This window comes from Bos grunniens, chromosome 13 (assembly GCF_055505025.1).
Source record: "Bos grunniens cultivar Pamir isolate PY7600 chromosome 13, Bosgru_T2T1.0, whole genome shotgun sequence".
NCBI classification, from domain to species: domain Eukaryota; kingdom Metazoa; phylum Chordata; class Mammalia; order Artiodactyla; family Bovidae; genus Bos; species Bos grunniens.
In genome coordinates, this window is record NC_141177.1 from 52,127,522 (window position 1) to 52,144,272 (window position 16,751).

Consider the following 16,751-nt stretch of genomic DNA (forward strand, 5'->3'; position numbering starts at 1 on the left):
ATCTGCTTGTCACACAGCAGGCCCTCCCCCCAGGGCTTCCCTGGTGGCTCATTGGTGAAGAATCCACCTGCCAATGCAGGAGACATGGGTTTGATCCCTGGTCTGGGAAGATCCCACATACCGCAGAGCAGTTAAGCCTGTGCATAACAACTATTGAGCCTATGCTCTAGAGCCCAGGAGCTGGCACTAACACAGAAGTGGATGGAATCCTATAGAGGAGTATTTTTTAAAGAAGAAGGGATCAAGTAAACCCTTGGCCCTAAACTACCATTTAGGAGGAAGATGGGCTTCCCTGTGGCTCAGAGGTAAAGAACCTGGCTGCAATGCAGGAGACACAGGAGACATGAGTTTGATCCCTGGGTTGAGATGATCCCCTGGAGAAGGAAATGGCAACCCACTCCAGTATTCTTGCCTGGAAAATTCATGGACAGAGGAGCCTGAAGGGCTACAGTCCATAGTGTCACAAAAGTGTCAGACATGACTTAGCAAGTAAACGACAACGGGGAGAAACAGAAGACAAGGACACTGAGCATTACCCAAAAAGACGGGAGGAGAAGCAGAAGAGAGTGATAGCATAGGAACTAAAAGTGAAGTCAGTTTTCAAGAGTGGGTGGGCAAAGGGACCAAGTCCAGCAGAGGTCAACCAGGATGAGGCTGAAAGGAAGCCCCTGGATTCAGTCTTTGATGACCTTGTAAGGAGCAGGACTGGTGTAGGTGGTGTTGGAAAACTCCAGATTACAGTGGGTTTAGAGATACAGGAGCTTCTTAGCTTTTTCTCAGAACAGTGGACATGAATGGTAGAGAAGGATAAAGGGTAATAGCCTATGGGAGGCAGGACCCATGGAAAGTTGTTATTGTTATTTTTAGTTGTGAAGGAGCTTAAGCATACCTGGACTGCAGGGTGCTGGTCACAAAAGAGCAGCTGAGTATAAGAAGTAAATGGAGGAATTGATGAAGTCAGTTACCAGGGCAGAGACCTTAGGAAGGACCTGACTGGTTCCGTAAATTTCATATTTTCAGAATGAGAAATTTGAACCCGTGGCCAACTGTAAGATTTCTTTTCAGATTGGCAAATTTATTTATATTTAAAATTGTATAAATCATACACAAGCTAAGTCATTTTTGTTTATCCAATTTGTAATTCACTTCCACAAAAAGAGGGCTTTCCTGGTGGCTCATATGGTAAAGAATCTGCCTTCAATGCAGGAGACCGGGGTTCGATCGCTGGGTTGAGAAGATTCTCTGGAGAAGGGCATGGCAACCCACCTTAGTATTCTTGCCTGGAAAATTCCATGGACAGAGGAGCCTGGCTGGCTAGTTCATGGGGTCACAAAGAGTTGGACACGACTGAGTGACTAACACTTTACCAAAAGATAAAGAAATGTGAAAAAGGACTATTCAGATAAGTTGGGGTAGAGCTCTGCTGGGTAGAGTTGTCAAGTGGACCCAATTATGGGAGTAAGAGGTTTGGACACGGCAGGCAATGTACTGGAAAGGCTGGGAGCTTGGCTTCAAGTATTACTGAGCTGTCCAGGGGTTCATGAAGGCAGGCATTGAGGCACCAGCCATCGCTCTTTATAGCTAGATGGACACTGGATGTGAAATGTCCCTAAAAGTCCAATATCTTACATAATATCTTTGTAGTCTAAGTTCATACAAAGCTAGTCATTCATTGTGGATACAGTCAAGTTAATATCTTAGTTCTGCTACTTAGAGTCATTAGCAAAGAGAAAAATATTCAACTGCCAATGATGTTGCCAGATAATGTTTGTGTTCATGGATTTTTAATAGATCTCAAGTATATTATTCAATACCAAAGTAAATTATGCTTGAATGGGGCCAGCCATCAGGCTTTTAAACTTTCTTTAACAATTTGGATTGTCAGAAGTGGAAATATCCTTTTTAACAGTCATTGTGTTTATTGAATACATAGAATGTTAAGATTAAAAGAGGAGAGGTTAGAGATAATTTACTGTCATCTGCTTATTTGAAAATAAGAAAATTTTGGTGCAAACAGGTCAGGATTAAGACCAGGTAGAAATTAATATCTGGAGAAGGCAATGGCACCCCACTCCAGTATCTTGCCTGGAAAATTCCATGGACGGAGGAGCCTGGTGGGCTGCAGTCCATGGGGTTGCTAAGAGTCGGACATGACTGAGCGACTTCACTTTGACTTTTCACTTTCATGCATTGGAGAAGGAAATGGCAACCCACTCCAGCGTTCTTGCCTGGAGAATCCCAGGGATGGGGGAGCCTGGTGGGCTGCCGTCTATTGGGTCGCACAGAGTCGGACACGACTGAAGCAACTTAGTAGCAGCAGCAGTAGCAGCAGAAATTAATATCAGAACCAACACTACAATGCAAGCAAGCCTAAGTAAGAGTAAGTATTTTGGTAGAATATAACAATTGTGGTCTATCTGCAGAAGACTGAGTCACAGGATAAAGCACAACTGAAAAAATAGGAGGAGATAAAACAAGGGTTACTTTGGAACCATTCAGAACTTTTTCAGATGAACCCATACTTCATTTATTAATTTTGGGAAAAATGTTAGGATCTCAAACATGAATTCCAAAGTGGGTTTCCTTTGAAGTCAGTGGTCTGCATTCCATCCATCCATTTGGTCTTTGGTGTCCACTGTGTATGAGACTCTACCAGGAAGTCATGTCCAGGTTCAGCACCACCACTAACTCTCCATGGGCTGGGGATGCTAGTTTGCTCATTTATCAAATCAAGTGCCTGGGGAACCAGCAGAAAGAGGAGACCTTGGGGAGAGGATCCAGTTCTGAGTTGTGTTTGAAGAGGAGAATAAGGGAGGAGTTGGAGAAACAGACTCAAAGGGGCAGGTGATGTCAGTAGTGGATCCATCCCGGAGGTCACAGTCTGACTCCTCAGCTTCCGTTCATCCTCTGGGGCACAAGTCCATCGGCAGTGGTGGAGGGGTCCTCTCCACACTTGTTCAGAAGAGAGCTCTTCTTGAGGGAGGTCTCGTCTCCAGAGGTCCCCAGTGGACACAGTGTAAACCCAAGGGAGCCCCAAAGCCCCTCACTCTGGCTGCAGGGAACTAGAGGCACAATTTTCAGCATGTAGAAGAAACTGATGAAATGGAACAACAGAACAGCAATACACAGCCTCCATCCCATTTCACGGAACCCGCAGCGTCAGTGTTTGCCAGAGGATCAATCTGTGTGATGCATGAATGACTACCAGATGCATGGCTGAACACAGGAATATGGAAACTGTTGTCATCTCTGCTCTTACAACGATCAGTGCCTCAGTGGAAAATTGAAGACGGCACATTTGGGAGTGTGTTGAGTGGAATTCACCTCCTGGCACAATTATTGATATTCAATCTCAATCTTTTGAGCCACATGAGAAGAACTTAGATAACATTGCAGGAGCATGTCTTCTAGAATTTCATGCTGCTCTAATGAAAACAAGAGAGAAACTGGGTTTTTTGACTGCTATTGAAATGGTGATGGCATCGCGGGGAAACTCATCGGAAAGCTCAGTTTATATTCAGGTTTCAACTAATTTGGTGATACCAGTGCACTTTCTGCTCAGTCCCTTTGAGTGCCCGGCGTCTTTAACCTCTGGCTTCCCTCGATGACACACTGTGAGCCTTTCTTGCTCAGGTGACAGCAGGACCCACCGGCTGAGCAGAACTCTGTACAGTCAGCATGAACACGGCCCCATTAGGTTTCCTTTCACAAAGGCCGAGGATTAAAGTGACCTCCGACCAACAGCTTAATTGCTTAATTAGAGGCTCTCTCCGGAGCCTTAAACTCACGTAGCTCTGAGAGCTCTTATTGATCTCGGAGAAATGCAGCAGTAGCGCGGCGTGAGATGAGAGGGGAAGGAGGGCAGCTGGAGCAGCAGGACGACTGGCCCCAGAGACTCTGGCTTCTGATTCCAGCATCCTCTTTGCTCAGCACAATGGAATGTCCGCCTTGTGAGAACCAGTGGGGAGCAGACGAAAGCGAGCAGCCCACAGCCCTGATCTGGCCTCTCATCTGGAGAAAATATCCGCTAGGGATACAGGACCTAGGACCAAAAAAAATGCAGCACATGTTGAGTCACGGTTTGCTTTCTGAAGCTACTCTAGGAGAAAGAAAGCAAAATGTTGGATTTGAACTAGAGAATACCAGAGCACCCCAACCCCCAACCCCACCCTAAAGCCACAGTGTTCTGTTTTTGTTCCCATTACTTAACATTGAGGCTCAGGGCAGGCGAATGTGAAACACAGTATCTTTGTTTTTATTTTTTAAGACCCTACCTATAATGTGTTTCCTTTGAAAACATTCATTGTTTCTAAAACTGAGCAAAAAGACACAGGGATAAGAGAAGTCAGTGCTTCAAAGAAGCAATTCTTAAACAGTTCATCTTTAAACATTTATTTTAAAAATAAATACAGGACAGAAATCAATCTCTTTCCTGTCCTCTCCCTTTTGTATTTTCCCTTTCTCCTTCACTTCTCACCATAGAAAGCTGACTTTCCATTTGAGGATGATTTCTGATAATCTCTGTTAAACATTTTATTTTATAGTTTGCTTTTGGTAACCCATTTAGCCATCTTGCCTCCCGGCGCCAAATGAGTTACCAAAACTGTGCTGGCACTTTACATCCCCAAAGGGAAAAAAATTAATAATAACTGAATTGGAGCCAGTGTCCTTGGGTCTGTGGACCCAAGCTTTGTTTTGAGCTTTGTTTTGTTTGCATTTTAGCTCAGAATCTCTTTAAATTCTTGTTTATTTGTAAGAATAAAATGAGCTTCTTGGGTTTCTTTTCCTACCAACATTTCCAGTCATCTCTGAGTCCCTGCTTGCGACAACTGCAAATTAGCAGAGTTTATTGTCTCCTGTAAACTGTGAAGCTGGAGTGCCACCACGTAGAACAAAGACTCAGGAATAAGAGAGACCCGACACCAGATGTGTGCTGTGAATTTGCGATTTCATTTCAGAGGAGCATAGCTGGAAAATATCACTGACAGAGGAAACGGATGCTTCCTCCCCGTCCCCACCCACAAGAAAAGCTGCTATAATGAGTAATATTTCTATTTCCTTCCTTACCTACATTTATGGCTTTAACAGCTTGGATAATTTCCTGGCAGATTCCCCTCCCTATCACTTAATATTTCCTCGGTCTTGGCACAGCTCCCATTCCCTAATGGGGATTCCATTTGCAGCCATATTAGCTTCTTCTGTATGTATGGCACATGTGGATACATTTCACGGACTCTCATCCTCCACACTGACCTTGCACCCTGATGAGAATGATGTCTTCTGTACCCTTAGATCTTAGCCTCTGCCACACATTTTGACCCCGATAAGCTTCAAAGTAATCCAAGCAGTAGACACATGTTGGGAGAATGAATTAAAGTAAAGGCTAAAGACCAGGTTAAAAGCATGGGCGAAGTGAGGAAAGAAGGCTTGCTGGTCCAGGGAGGCTGTGTTATACTAGAAAAAGGGCAGGAGTGGATGGAAATCTGGATCTAAGACTGGAGCCAGGAGTTAGGAATCGGGGATTTTGATGTTAGATTTAGTGATGAAATAGCATCACGACTCAACAGACATGAATTTGAGCAAACTCCAGGAGGTAGTGAAGGACAGAAAAACCTGGTGTGCTGCAGTCCATGGGGTCACCAAGAGTCGGCCACACAATTTTGCAACTGAACAGCAACAACCTGGCCCCTGTACCCTTTGTTCCAGCCTGCTCAGATAACCATGCCAGGAATCCCGCGCATGTGCAGTGGGTGGGATGCATGACAGCTGCCAACCACTCCAGAGCCCACCCAGGCCTTGAATGAGACTTTCTGAAATGCCTTTAAGGATGCAAGCTTGTGGGTCCAGAGAAGAGAGACTTGAGTTCAACTCCGTTTCCCAGGATTTTTTTAAGGAGACTGTGGACATATTGCTTTAGCTTCTTAGAATCATAATCTCTCAATATTCTGTTGTCAATGAGTAAAACTTGATTTTTATATTTTTGGTTGTTTAATGATAGTTGATCAGACATCAGGCAGAGGGGATTTGTATAGTGGCTCCACCCTACCCAGCGTGTGACTGTGAACAAGTTACTTATATCTTCTGAGCCTCAATTCTACAAGCTGCAAATGGAATTGTAAGAAAGAATTTGAAAAAATATACCTAAAGCATTAATCACAGTGTCTGGTACAGATAAGTGTTAGCTATTGCTGCTGATTTTTCTATTACTACTATTTCTAGTTTTGTCACTACTCATGCTATGTTAAAGGTCTTATCTTTTTTAAAAAACAATATTTATAGATTTCCTGGCTGCGCTGGGTCTTCCTTGCTGCATGCTGGCTTTCTCTAGTTGCAGCAGCAGGGACTCCTCTTTACTGCTGTGTGTGGATTTCTCATTGTGGTGGCTTCTCTTATTGCGGAGCACAAGCTCTAGGCACGTGTGCTCAGCAATTGTGGAGCACGGGCTTAGCTGCTCCGCTGTATGTGGAATCCTCTGAACCATGGATCCATCAAACCTATGTCCCCTGCATTGGCAGGTGGATTCCCAACCACTGGACCACCAGGAAAGTCCCTTTATCTCACATTTTTGAAAATTATGAACCTTAGATACACAGACCTGGATCCATAATCCCCAGTTCATTGGTAACTATCTTGATTAGTTTATGAGCAGACTCATTTTATCTTAAAGTATTTTTTAAAAAAATCTTAAAATATATATTATAAAATTTTTGCACGCTCTTCAGTGTATCATCTCAGTGAATGTTTTCACTTCATAAGTGGGTTATTCTCATACCATCTAAAAGATTCACAAATGCGTTGCAAAGGAGAAAATGGTAGTGCAGTAAATGAAAATAAAAGCATATTCATATACATTCACAATTTGCATGGAAAGCATAACTCTGAAGTTAAGATGGCATTGGCATACTTTGGGGAATGTAAAACATGCTGTGTGTTTTGCTTTTGAATTAAAATAGTTTCCTCTTGCTCCAGTTTATGCTAATTTTAACCCACATATATAGTGGGTTTATTTTCTCCCTGAGGAAGATGAAACTTAATAAAAGAAGAAGATAGATGCAGTAGAAGTACTTTCCCGTCTCTACTCACAAACATTCTGAGAGTACTTTTTCAAGTTTCTAGAAATGAAAATGCAAACATTTCTGAGGAAACTACTGTTCATTTTCCCTTCGCCATGTGTGTGCTGTGACGCTATGAGCACTGTGTTTCCGTGAGGACCACAACTCACCCCGTCACCAGGGCGGATCCTGGTGGAGCGGGGCTGTGGGCTGCACTTCTATACGTTGCATTTGGATCAGGCACTCTCCTTGGTTCTCAGTAAGGCAGAACCTGCGATGCTCATCTTTATTCAGTACACTTTACTTTTTTAAAAAAGATTTTTGATGTGGACCACTTTTAAGGTCTTTTTTGAATTTGTTACAGTATTGCTTCTGTTTTATGTTTTTGATTTCTTGGCCACAAGGCATCTGGGATCTTAGCTCCCTGACGTGGGATCAAACCCATGCCCTGTGCATTGGAAGGTGCATTCTTAACCCCAGGACCACCAGAGAAGTCCCTACTCACTATGATCTTAAAATGGACTGGGATACTCTTCCTTCCTTTTGGGTTGGGTGTTACATTTTAGAAAGCACATTGCATGGTGGTGATCGTTTGGAGACCGAATTAAAGGGGGACACAAATTCAGGCAGGGGGAGTTTCAGGCTGCTGTAGTGACCCAGGCAAGAGGGGATGAAGTCCCACAACAAGACACTTGGTGTGGGGGAGGGGAAGGGGTCCAGGAGACACAGCAGAGGGAGAGCTAACAGAACATAAGGCTCCGTTCCATGGAGGGGATGAGGCAGGAAGTGAAAGGGGCAGGAGGACTTAGGGGGCAGGGCGAGGACTTCAGTTTGAGACAGTGATTTCCATGGTTGATGGGACATACCAGCCATGTTGTCTGTTGTCTGGAATGCAGTCGGATATCTGAGCCTAGAGCTTGGATTGAGGTCTGGACTGTAGTTGCAGATACTGGCCAGCTAACAGATGTCTTGGAGATCTTAAAACAAAAACCGTATCCTGGATAGAGTCCTGTCAGGCAGCAAAAGGCTAGATTAAATGGCATTAATGTCCATCTGGCTTTGATATTGCAGCTCAGTTATATGAAGAGCATATTTTTATGTCTCTGTGTGGGATCACTTATATGTCTGCCTGGCTAAACACATAAACATTTTTAAATATATGCATTATTTAAAATTTTACATGTTCCTCATATCAAATTTCTAAAATACAGAAAAGAAAAAATAAGAAATGGACACCATCTATAATACTGCAAAGCAGAGACAATTAACATTTTGGCTCATTTCCTACAGAAACACACACATGCAAGCACGCGCACCCTTATACCCACATACACAAAGGGAGTTAAGAGAATACTGCACATCATTTTGTATCCTGTCTTTTTCACTTAGTTTATTTAATACATTTCTTCTTAAAAACAGTTTCTTTGGCCCTTTAGTCAGTTACATGAACACCCTAGAATTGAGTTAACCACTAGCTTATTACTGACCACTTGCTGCTGCTGCTAAGTTGCTTCAGTTGTGTCCGACTCTGTGCGACCCCATAGACGGCAGCCCACCAGGCTTCCCCGTCCCTGGGATTCTCCAGGCAAGAACACGAGCGGGTTGCCATTTCCTTCTCCAATGCATGAAAGTGAAAAGTGAAAGTGAAGTCGCTCAGTCATGTCTGACTCCTAGCGACCCCATGGACTTCAGCCCACCAGGCCCCTCTGTCCATGGGATTTTCCAGGCAAGAGTACTGGAATGGGTTGCCATTGCCTTCTCCAACTGACCACTTAGACAACTTCTATTTTTTGCTTATTATAATAATACTTGGAAGAGCATCTTTGTATGTATATCTTAGTCTACATTTCCTGTAATTTCCTTTATATAGATTCTCTCTTCCTTCAGGAAAACTCTATTACAAAATATGTTGAGTATACAGAGAAGACTACACAATGCACATAAAGTACAGCATGAACAAAAACATTCTCCTTGCTAAATCTCAGTATTTTACCATGCTTGCTTCAAGTTCTTTCTTTTCTTCCCCAAAAGAAATGAATTGCTGAGGACACAGTGAGGCCCCATGGGCAAACCACACTGATTCCAGTCCCTGCCCCTGGCGCAGGGGAAACCATTTATGAGAAATCGGTTTATGATTCCCATGGCTGTTTTGGTACTTTTTCATGGTATGTGGTTTCCACATACAGTATGTAGTATTGATCTGCATATTTTCAAACTTGATGTAAATAATACAACATGACACCTATTCTTCCATTCACTCCTTTCATTTAACAACCTGGTTTGACCATTTTTCTACACTGTGCTGTATTCAGATCTAGCTCATCGTGTTTACCACTATACAAGATTCTCCTCTATACCATGAGTCATGGACCCATTCTACTGTTAATGTACTTTTAATTCTTCTAATATTGTGCTGGGGCAACCCTTATAGCAGGGAACATTATTGTCCATATTTTTTAATCCAATCATACAAGAGTTTACCTCAGGTAGCTATCTGGAAGTGAAAGAGTTGGCTTTTACATTTCCTCTGTTGCCAAATTCCACTGAAAAATGTATACATGAGAATTTATGTCTTTTAAGTCACTTAATTCTGGTGAACAATATGTACTACAATTTTATGTCAGTCCCATTGTACAGATTAGGTGGCTGAAGGATAGAGAAAGATTTGTCCACAGTAACATCACATGGCATCTCTCCCATGGCAATCATTCTCTGAGCACCTGCCAGGGTGTTTTGCTAAATAAACTTACCTTCTGTTTTTTCTCTTTAAAAGGGATTCTGCCACCTGCTTTTAAATAATGCATACTCTTAAATAATATATATTTCCATCATCAGTAAGTACATGGAAAGGTGAAAGTTTCCCTTTGCTTGGCTCCTTTATTTTCTTAAATTGTCTCTGGACTCTGACCTTTGGCATCCATACATATCATCAGAAAGGAGTGCTAATCTCTAAGCTGAAAGGTTTTCCTTTCCATCACTTTGTGCTGGAGTTGACACTTTGAACTTTGAAAGGGGGTTGATATTTATTCAAATCTCCTTAACATTTAAAACATCAAGTATTGAAGTCCATAGAAGTTTGACTCAGTTCTGACTTCTGGCCACAGCTCAGGACACTGATACTGGATACTCTGGGACCTGGGGTGGGTCCGGTGTCCTTTGCCACCTTCTGCCTTCCTACTTCTCTCGCAGTGCTGGTGAAGGGCTGGCATAGCTGGCAAGAGGGCACCTGGGCAGGTGCGTGTGGCTTGGTCCCTGCCTGACTGGAACCTCCTCCACTGCCCACAGGGCCCAGAAAGCAGTTCCTCTTGTCCTCCTTCCCCCTGTGAATGGCCTCTTCCCTGCCATCGTGCCTGCTGTGCATTTATACAGCCCAGTCCACAAGAGAGGAGCAACTTGTTTTCTTAACTCTGGGTTTTCCACACCCTCAGTCCTGTACTCTTACATATATATTCACTTACTCATTTGTTCATCAGGCGTTTGCTGTTTGTTATTTGCCTGGTTCTATTCTTTTTTTTTTAAAAAAAATCTCTTATTTTTGTATGGTAATGGTGAGCTCAGGTATTTTGAATGTGTTTGCTGGTATCTGGAAATTTGACAAACTCTGGATACTTTGTCAAGATACTGATTAACTTCCAGAACTTAGTTTACTACTTAACCAGGTCTGCCTCTGTTTTTAGAGCTCCTGTAGTTGGAACTCCAGGGGTGGTGGCTACTTTTTCTTTTGAGGGTTCATAATTTTATTCAAATTTTTATTTTACTAAAGTTACCTAGAAATGAGTTGGTTGTACTGTATAGTTTTTTGTTTGTTTTGTTTTGTGTATTTCTCTGACTTTTTCCACCTAAGCGACAGATCAGAAAATTAATTCCCAGGCCTAGGAAACCCTTGGCAATAGACTTCAATAAGACTATAATAAGACTTAAATAAGTTATACGAATATGTTATACATGTAGCCAATAATATAATTTGCTAACTTTGTTTTGGAAACTAAATGGAAGTAAAGGAAATGTATATTGATAATTTTTATGACTTCAGACTTTTTAAAAATAGCAACAAGTTTTCTCATATTTTCTTCCCTCCAGTTTCTTTCTAATTTTATAAATTAAAACTTGATTTGATATTACGTGTTAAGAATTACTCTTAAATAAAAGAATTGCTCTTCCAAACTTAAAGAAAAAGACTCAGCTCTCTCCTTAATAACCTGAGGTCATATACTTTCATAAAATGGTAATTAGGAACTTATAACTTAATAACTATTACACACCATTTAAAGAGAAGTAACGTGAAGTGATACAGCATTTGGAGAGAGAAGAATTAAGTTTCGGGCTCTGCCACTCACTGGCTCTTTGATCTTGGGTCACTAGCTTCCATTGCCACTGTTGCCCATTGGATGAGACAGTAGTTTATTAGCTAGCACACTTGGAAGTCTCACTTTCGTTACTAAAAAAAAAAAATCCCATAGTGTTGAAGAGTAGTTTAGAGGTATTGCAATGGTGCTTGTAAAATTACAGCATGCTAATCAAATGTAGGGTGTCACTGGTATATAATTTTGATGTAGGGACATTTGGAAATACTCATTTTGATCCATTCCTTGTGAAGCAATGCCCTAGCCATGTGAATTTCAGCCCAAATCCTGTGATTCCTGAATCTCTGTGTAGGAAGGTTGGAAATATGGAGACCTCCTAGAAAATGTGCTCTTTCAAAGAATCCCCAGGGAAATGGCTCATTCATGTGATTTTCTGAATTTTCTAATTCTATTTTTTTCCTTATTTTTTTCTTTTTTTTAATTAAAAAAAATTTTTTTGCCATATATCAACATGAATCTGCCACAGGTATACACGTGTGAATTTTCTAATTCTAATCTTCATTTTCTACTGTCCTTATTTTGTCTTAAGAGGATTGCAATCAAAAAGACAGCTTAGAAAGGGATGGAACAGTATCTGCTACTCACCAGGCCTCTGAATTTGGAGAAAAATAGAGGAAACTAGAAGAGTCTTGCCTTTGTGAGTTCATGGACTTGTAGAAATCCTCTAAAAGTGTGTGTACTGTTGATGATGGTATTTGTTCTTCTTAGGAACTGTGTGATTTGTGACATTAGTGAGGTCTCTGTGCATCTGTGATCTTATTCTTGAAAATGGAGAGTCTTGGGAGGAGAAAGTGATAGTATATGTGAAAGGCTGTGTCCAGTTCCTGGCACATAGTAAACATTTAATGAATGGTTGCTGTTATTAATATTATTGCCCCCCCCCCCCAAAAAAAAAGAACTTATTTCCCCTGGCTTAAAGATTCATGGGCTTCTCTGGTGGTTCAGTCGGTAAAGAATCTGCCTGCAGTGCAGGAGACCTGGGTCTGATTCCTGGGTTGGAAAGATCCCCTGGAGAAGGGAACAGCTACCCACTTCAGTATTCTGGCCTGGAGAATTCCATGGACAGAGGAGCCTGGTGAGCTATAGTCCATGACACAAAGAGTGCCAAGGCAATGAGAAAATTCAGTTTCACATACTGATTCAGCAATCTGGAGCAGGGGTAGCGGGTTGGGGTGGGGAGTCTGCAATGTAAACTCCATTGCACTGGCTCATATGGAAGGTCAGCCAAGTCCCAGCACAGAACTGAACAGACACAGAACCCTATATATTTTAAAATAATGAGGTAATTTTCTATTAATAAGTCAGGCTCATAGAATTCTACCATTTCTCTTCTTGACCATAACCCTATGAAGAGCAAAAAGTTCCAGCAAATGCTGAGTTTCTGAAAATGAGTGATTCCTCATCATTATTTCTCATGTATTTGCTCCAGTGTTCATTCTTGCATCAGCACATGTTGTGAGAATTGTACATGATGTGACTGTCCTGGAGTCACAAGAGGATGAGAGCAGGGAAAGGCATGGTGTTTATAGACATCCAGGGATCTCATGGTGAGTTTCGCTGACATGAAAACTCCCACTGAAATCTTTGAAGAGTTCCTAGAAACGACCAAAGACTCAGACATTCTGATGGACCCGAGTGGACATAGAATAAAGCACTGGGTTCCAGCAAATGTGTTTTCTTTCTTTTTAAGAAAAAGCAATTATTATTATTTGGCTGTGCTGGATCTTCATTGTCGTGCATGGGCTTTCTCTAGTTGCTGCGAACAGAGGCTCTTCCTTTCAGTGTGATGGATTCTCACTGTGGTGGCTTCTCTTGTTGCAGAGCACTGGCTCTAGTGCAAATGGGCTTAGGAGTTGTAGCACTTGGGCTTAGTTGCTCTGTGGCGTGTGGAATCTTCCTGAACAGTGATCGAACCCATGTTACCTGCGTTGGCAGGCAGATTCCTAACCAGGACCACCAGGGAAGTCCAGATGTGCTTTCCACTAGGTCGCTGATGTGCATATAGATACTCCACAGAACAGGGCCTTGTGGATGCCGATCTGAAGTCCTGAGCCACCATGTACCCAGTTGCCTTTCTTTGTAGGCATTTGACGGTGTAAGCTCCGCAACCGCCCGCCTTGCCGGTGTGTGTGGAAGACAGCAACTGAGGAACCCCATCATATCTTCCGGAAACAGCCTCTTCTTGCGATTTCAGTCTGGCCCTTCCAGACAGAGCCGGGGATTCCGCGCTTACTTCAGACAAGGCAAGTTCCGTGTGGTCTCCCCAAGGCGCAGACCATCTGTCCTTACCTCTCCCTCTTGGTGCTGCAATAAAATGAGACTAGTCCTTGAAATTGTTCCCAGCTTTCTATTTAATGTGCGACACTTTAAGAAGAAAAAAGGAACCATGGTTTGCAATGATTCTGTCGGGACTTTTAACTCTGTCTTAGTCCTCCGGATCTCTGTATTCCTCAAACAGGTTGTCAGAATCATACTGAAAAGTGTCTTTAATATTAGAGACACTTGTAAAGAAGTGTTTATCTGAATTCATTCATTCATAGATAAATGACCTAGCATTTATCTAAGATTTTATGCTAAGATATACACTGCTATAAATTGCAAAACTTGTAACATAGAGTCAGATTCTAAGCCTTGAGATAGTGGTAGCCCTTCACCCGAAGAATCAATGTTGTTTTCTGTTGCCTTTTTCTTTTCTTTCTTTTTAGATTTTATGTGGACCTTTTAAAAAAAATCTTTTGAATTTGTTATACTATTGTTTCTGTTTTTATTTATTTATTATTTATTTTTGGCTAAGAGGCATGTGGGATCTTAGCTCCCCAACCAGGGGTCAAACCCACACCCACTGCCTTGGAAGGCAAAGTCTTAACTGCTGTCTCGCCTGGAAGTGTGTTCACCCCCCCATGCCCCGCTACATTGTCTTTTTCTTAAATCACCACTTTCTACTAGAGACCTTTCCATCCATTGCCTTTTGTCTTGTATTTTTAGAGGTTAACCCTTTACCCACCATCAGAGATGGAACCTAGAGCTGGAAGGGCTCTTGTCTGCTGAATATGCCTGTGATTTTTTTTTTCAGAGGATTCCTGTCCTTTCAAATAAGTGTGGTCTCTTTAGTCATTTCATCTGTTTCAGTGGACTCGCTTGCTCATTTTCTGTAGTAAAGCGCCCTGGCCAGTGAGAGTTTTTGGATGGAGTTCCCCTGAGGTTGCAATGTAGACTGTGGAGCATGATTGATGGCAGAATTCTTTCAAAGAACAGTTTCTTAACACTTTTTCTTCTAACTAATCACTTATATTTCACTTCAGAGCAAAAAAAGTCCCCAGCAGGTCTTCTCTGGGCTACTACATCAGCGTCCTTGGTCTCACGTATTCCTCCGAAGTCAGTGTGCAGTAGCGAGTTCTGACCCTGACCTTCAGTGTACCATCGTCTGTCCTGGCTCTGCACTAAACAGGCAGTGGAGCCCCAGCTTCTCTGGATGTTCCCCATGGGGACGGAACCTGCCTGTCTTTTCTCAGCATTGCCCTGACTGTCCTCACGTGCCCCACACTTCAACCAAGTCTGTGTGATATCCCCCATACCCTCCTCTCTATCTTGTTCAGACTGCCCTCTCCCCAGACCACTCTTCCTCACCCCGACTCCTCCTTCAGCACCATCCCCTTTGTGAAACACCTTGTACACTCCCCAGCTCTCAGCAGGCACCCCCGTCTTCTGTTCCCACAGGGATCTGCACATCCCTGAAAACACACAACTGCCCATATGAAGTCTCCATCAATTGAGTATTTACGTTCCTAAAAATGAAGTCAGTTGTTAAGAGATTATCCCTGTGCCTATAATTTACGAGTGGGTAAAGTAAGTAAATCAATGCCAGAGTTCTATCAAAAGATTCAGGCAACTCATAACCATTTAATCTGTTCTTTGCCACTCCCCACTTCCTATAATTGAAGAATACTGTTGTAAATGTAGAGTACATCGCCACTTTCTCATGATTCATGTGCAGCTTCCTTGGCAGAGAATTTCCTTGATAAGCCCTTTAGAAATAAGGAAACATCATTCATGTTTTCATTCTTCAAATAATTGTTCTGAAGAATCAGTAGAAATCAAAAGTGTATGACAAAAGTGTGTATCTGTGTGTCCCTCAGCCTGTGGCGGCCACTTCCTCACTGACTCCGTTGACACTATATCCTCTCCACTGTTCCCGAACAACTATCCAAGCAATCAGAACTGCAGCTGGATAATTCAAGCTCAACCTCCCTGTAAGTAACAAAAATAAAAAAGAATCCAGGATGCATGTGTCTGTGGGAAAGTCCAGCAATGAGTCATGTTCTTATCTCTTCCCTGGTAACAATTGATGGCCTTCCTCTCCTCCTTTGGGAAGCCCTAATTCCTCATGTGCACGAGAACAAGGGTTTCCTAATCTGGTAGGAAGTAATTTTTGCTCTTTATTCTTAATTAATTTTCTTTTTATAAGTTTCAAGGCCTAGCAAAGGAAATAACAAAGCGAAAACCTATAACCTAGTAGAAATGACAGGCATTTGAAATTGGGGGTTAACAAAAATACTGGATGAATAAATAGTTTTTGACTGTTTGTCTTGACTGTGGTAGGTGCTCAAGAAGATGCTAAATGAATAAATGAACAGTAAGAACCATAGACTAGAAAGTTAATAACTTATACTTTGGGGATGCAATGCTATGAGCATATTGGTCTTCAGTTAAGGTGGAAGTTAATGATAAAGCCTGGTCTCTCTTGGTTATAAAATGTATTTTTAAAAGTCCCAGCATCGGCCTTGAAGAAGCATTTAATAAGTACTTACACTGTATTCTTTTTAGAATCCTAGAATCTTTCTGATCTGGTAACAATCTAGTGGTAAGGATTACTGTCCACATTTTACAGAGAAAATGAGGAGACCACTAAGAACTCGAGCAAAAACGACTGTGAGGAGGGTGACCCTGGGGCCATTATGAATCTTGTTTCAAAGGAACCCTTCCCTTCTTGAGGTTTTCAGGGGAAATTAATGACTTCAGACATAATGTGGGAAAAGCATTAAGTTCTTGACTCCACTCTCTAATTAATGACCTGTGTGATAATAGGAAAGTCACTTAGGCTTACAAAGCCCCATTAGCTAATCTAACAAATGAAGGGTTTGGCTTAAATATTCTCTAACATTTTTCCTAGGGATGTTAAACATTAACAAAAGGGTATCTTTATTGCTCTGCATATGATTTGGGGGTCAGTGATGTAACCCTTAGCCAAAGAAAGTAGCCAGCCAGCCAGGAACCAATCCTTGGATAAAGAAGCTCCCGGCCTTGAGTCCTGAAGCCTTGCACCTAAGGATAGTTT

At 42.1% G+C, this 16,751-nt stretch overlaps 1 protein-coding gene across 2 annotated transcripts in view; it reads left to right on the forward strand.

The window, feature by feature from the left end:
- CUBN (cubilin) overlaps nucleotides 1-16,751 on the forward strand; it is a 259,434-nt gene that overhangs the window by 128,474 nt on the left and 114,209 nt on the right. For both annotated transcript variants that reach the window (XM_086334167.1, XM_086334168.1), the window contains 2 exons: nucleotides 13,500-13,659; nucleotides 15,553-15,666. In XM_086334167.1, coding sequence (XP_086190293.1) covers nucleotides 13,500-13,659; nucleotides 15,553-15,666 — 274 coding nt within the window. The remainder of the gene's footprint in view (nucleotides 1-13,499; nucleotides 13,660-15,552; nucleotides 15,667-16,751) is intronic.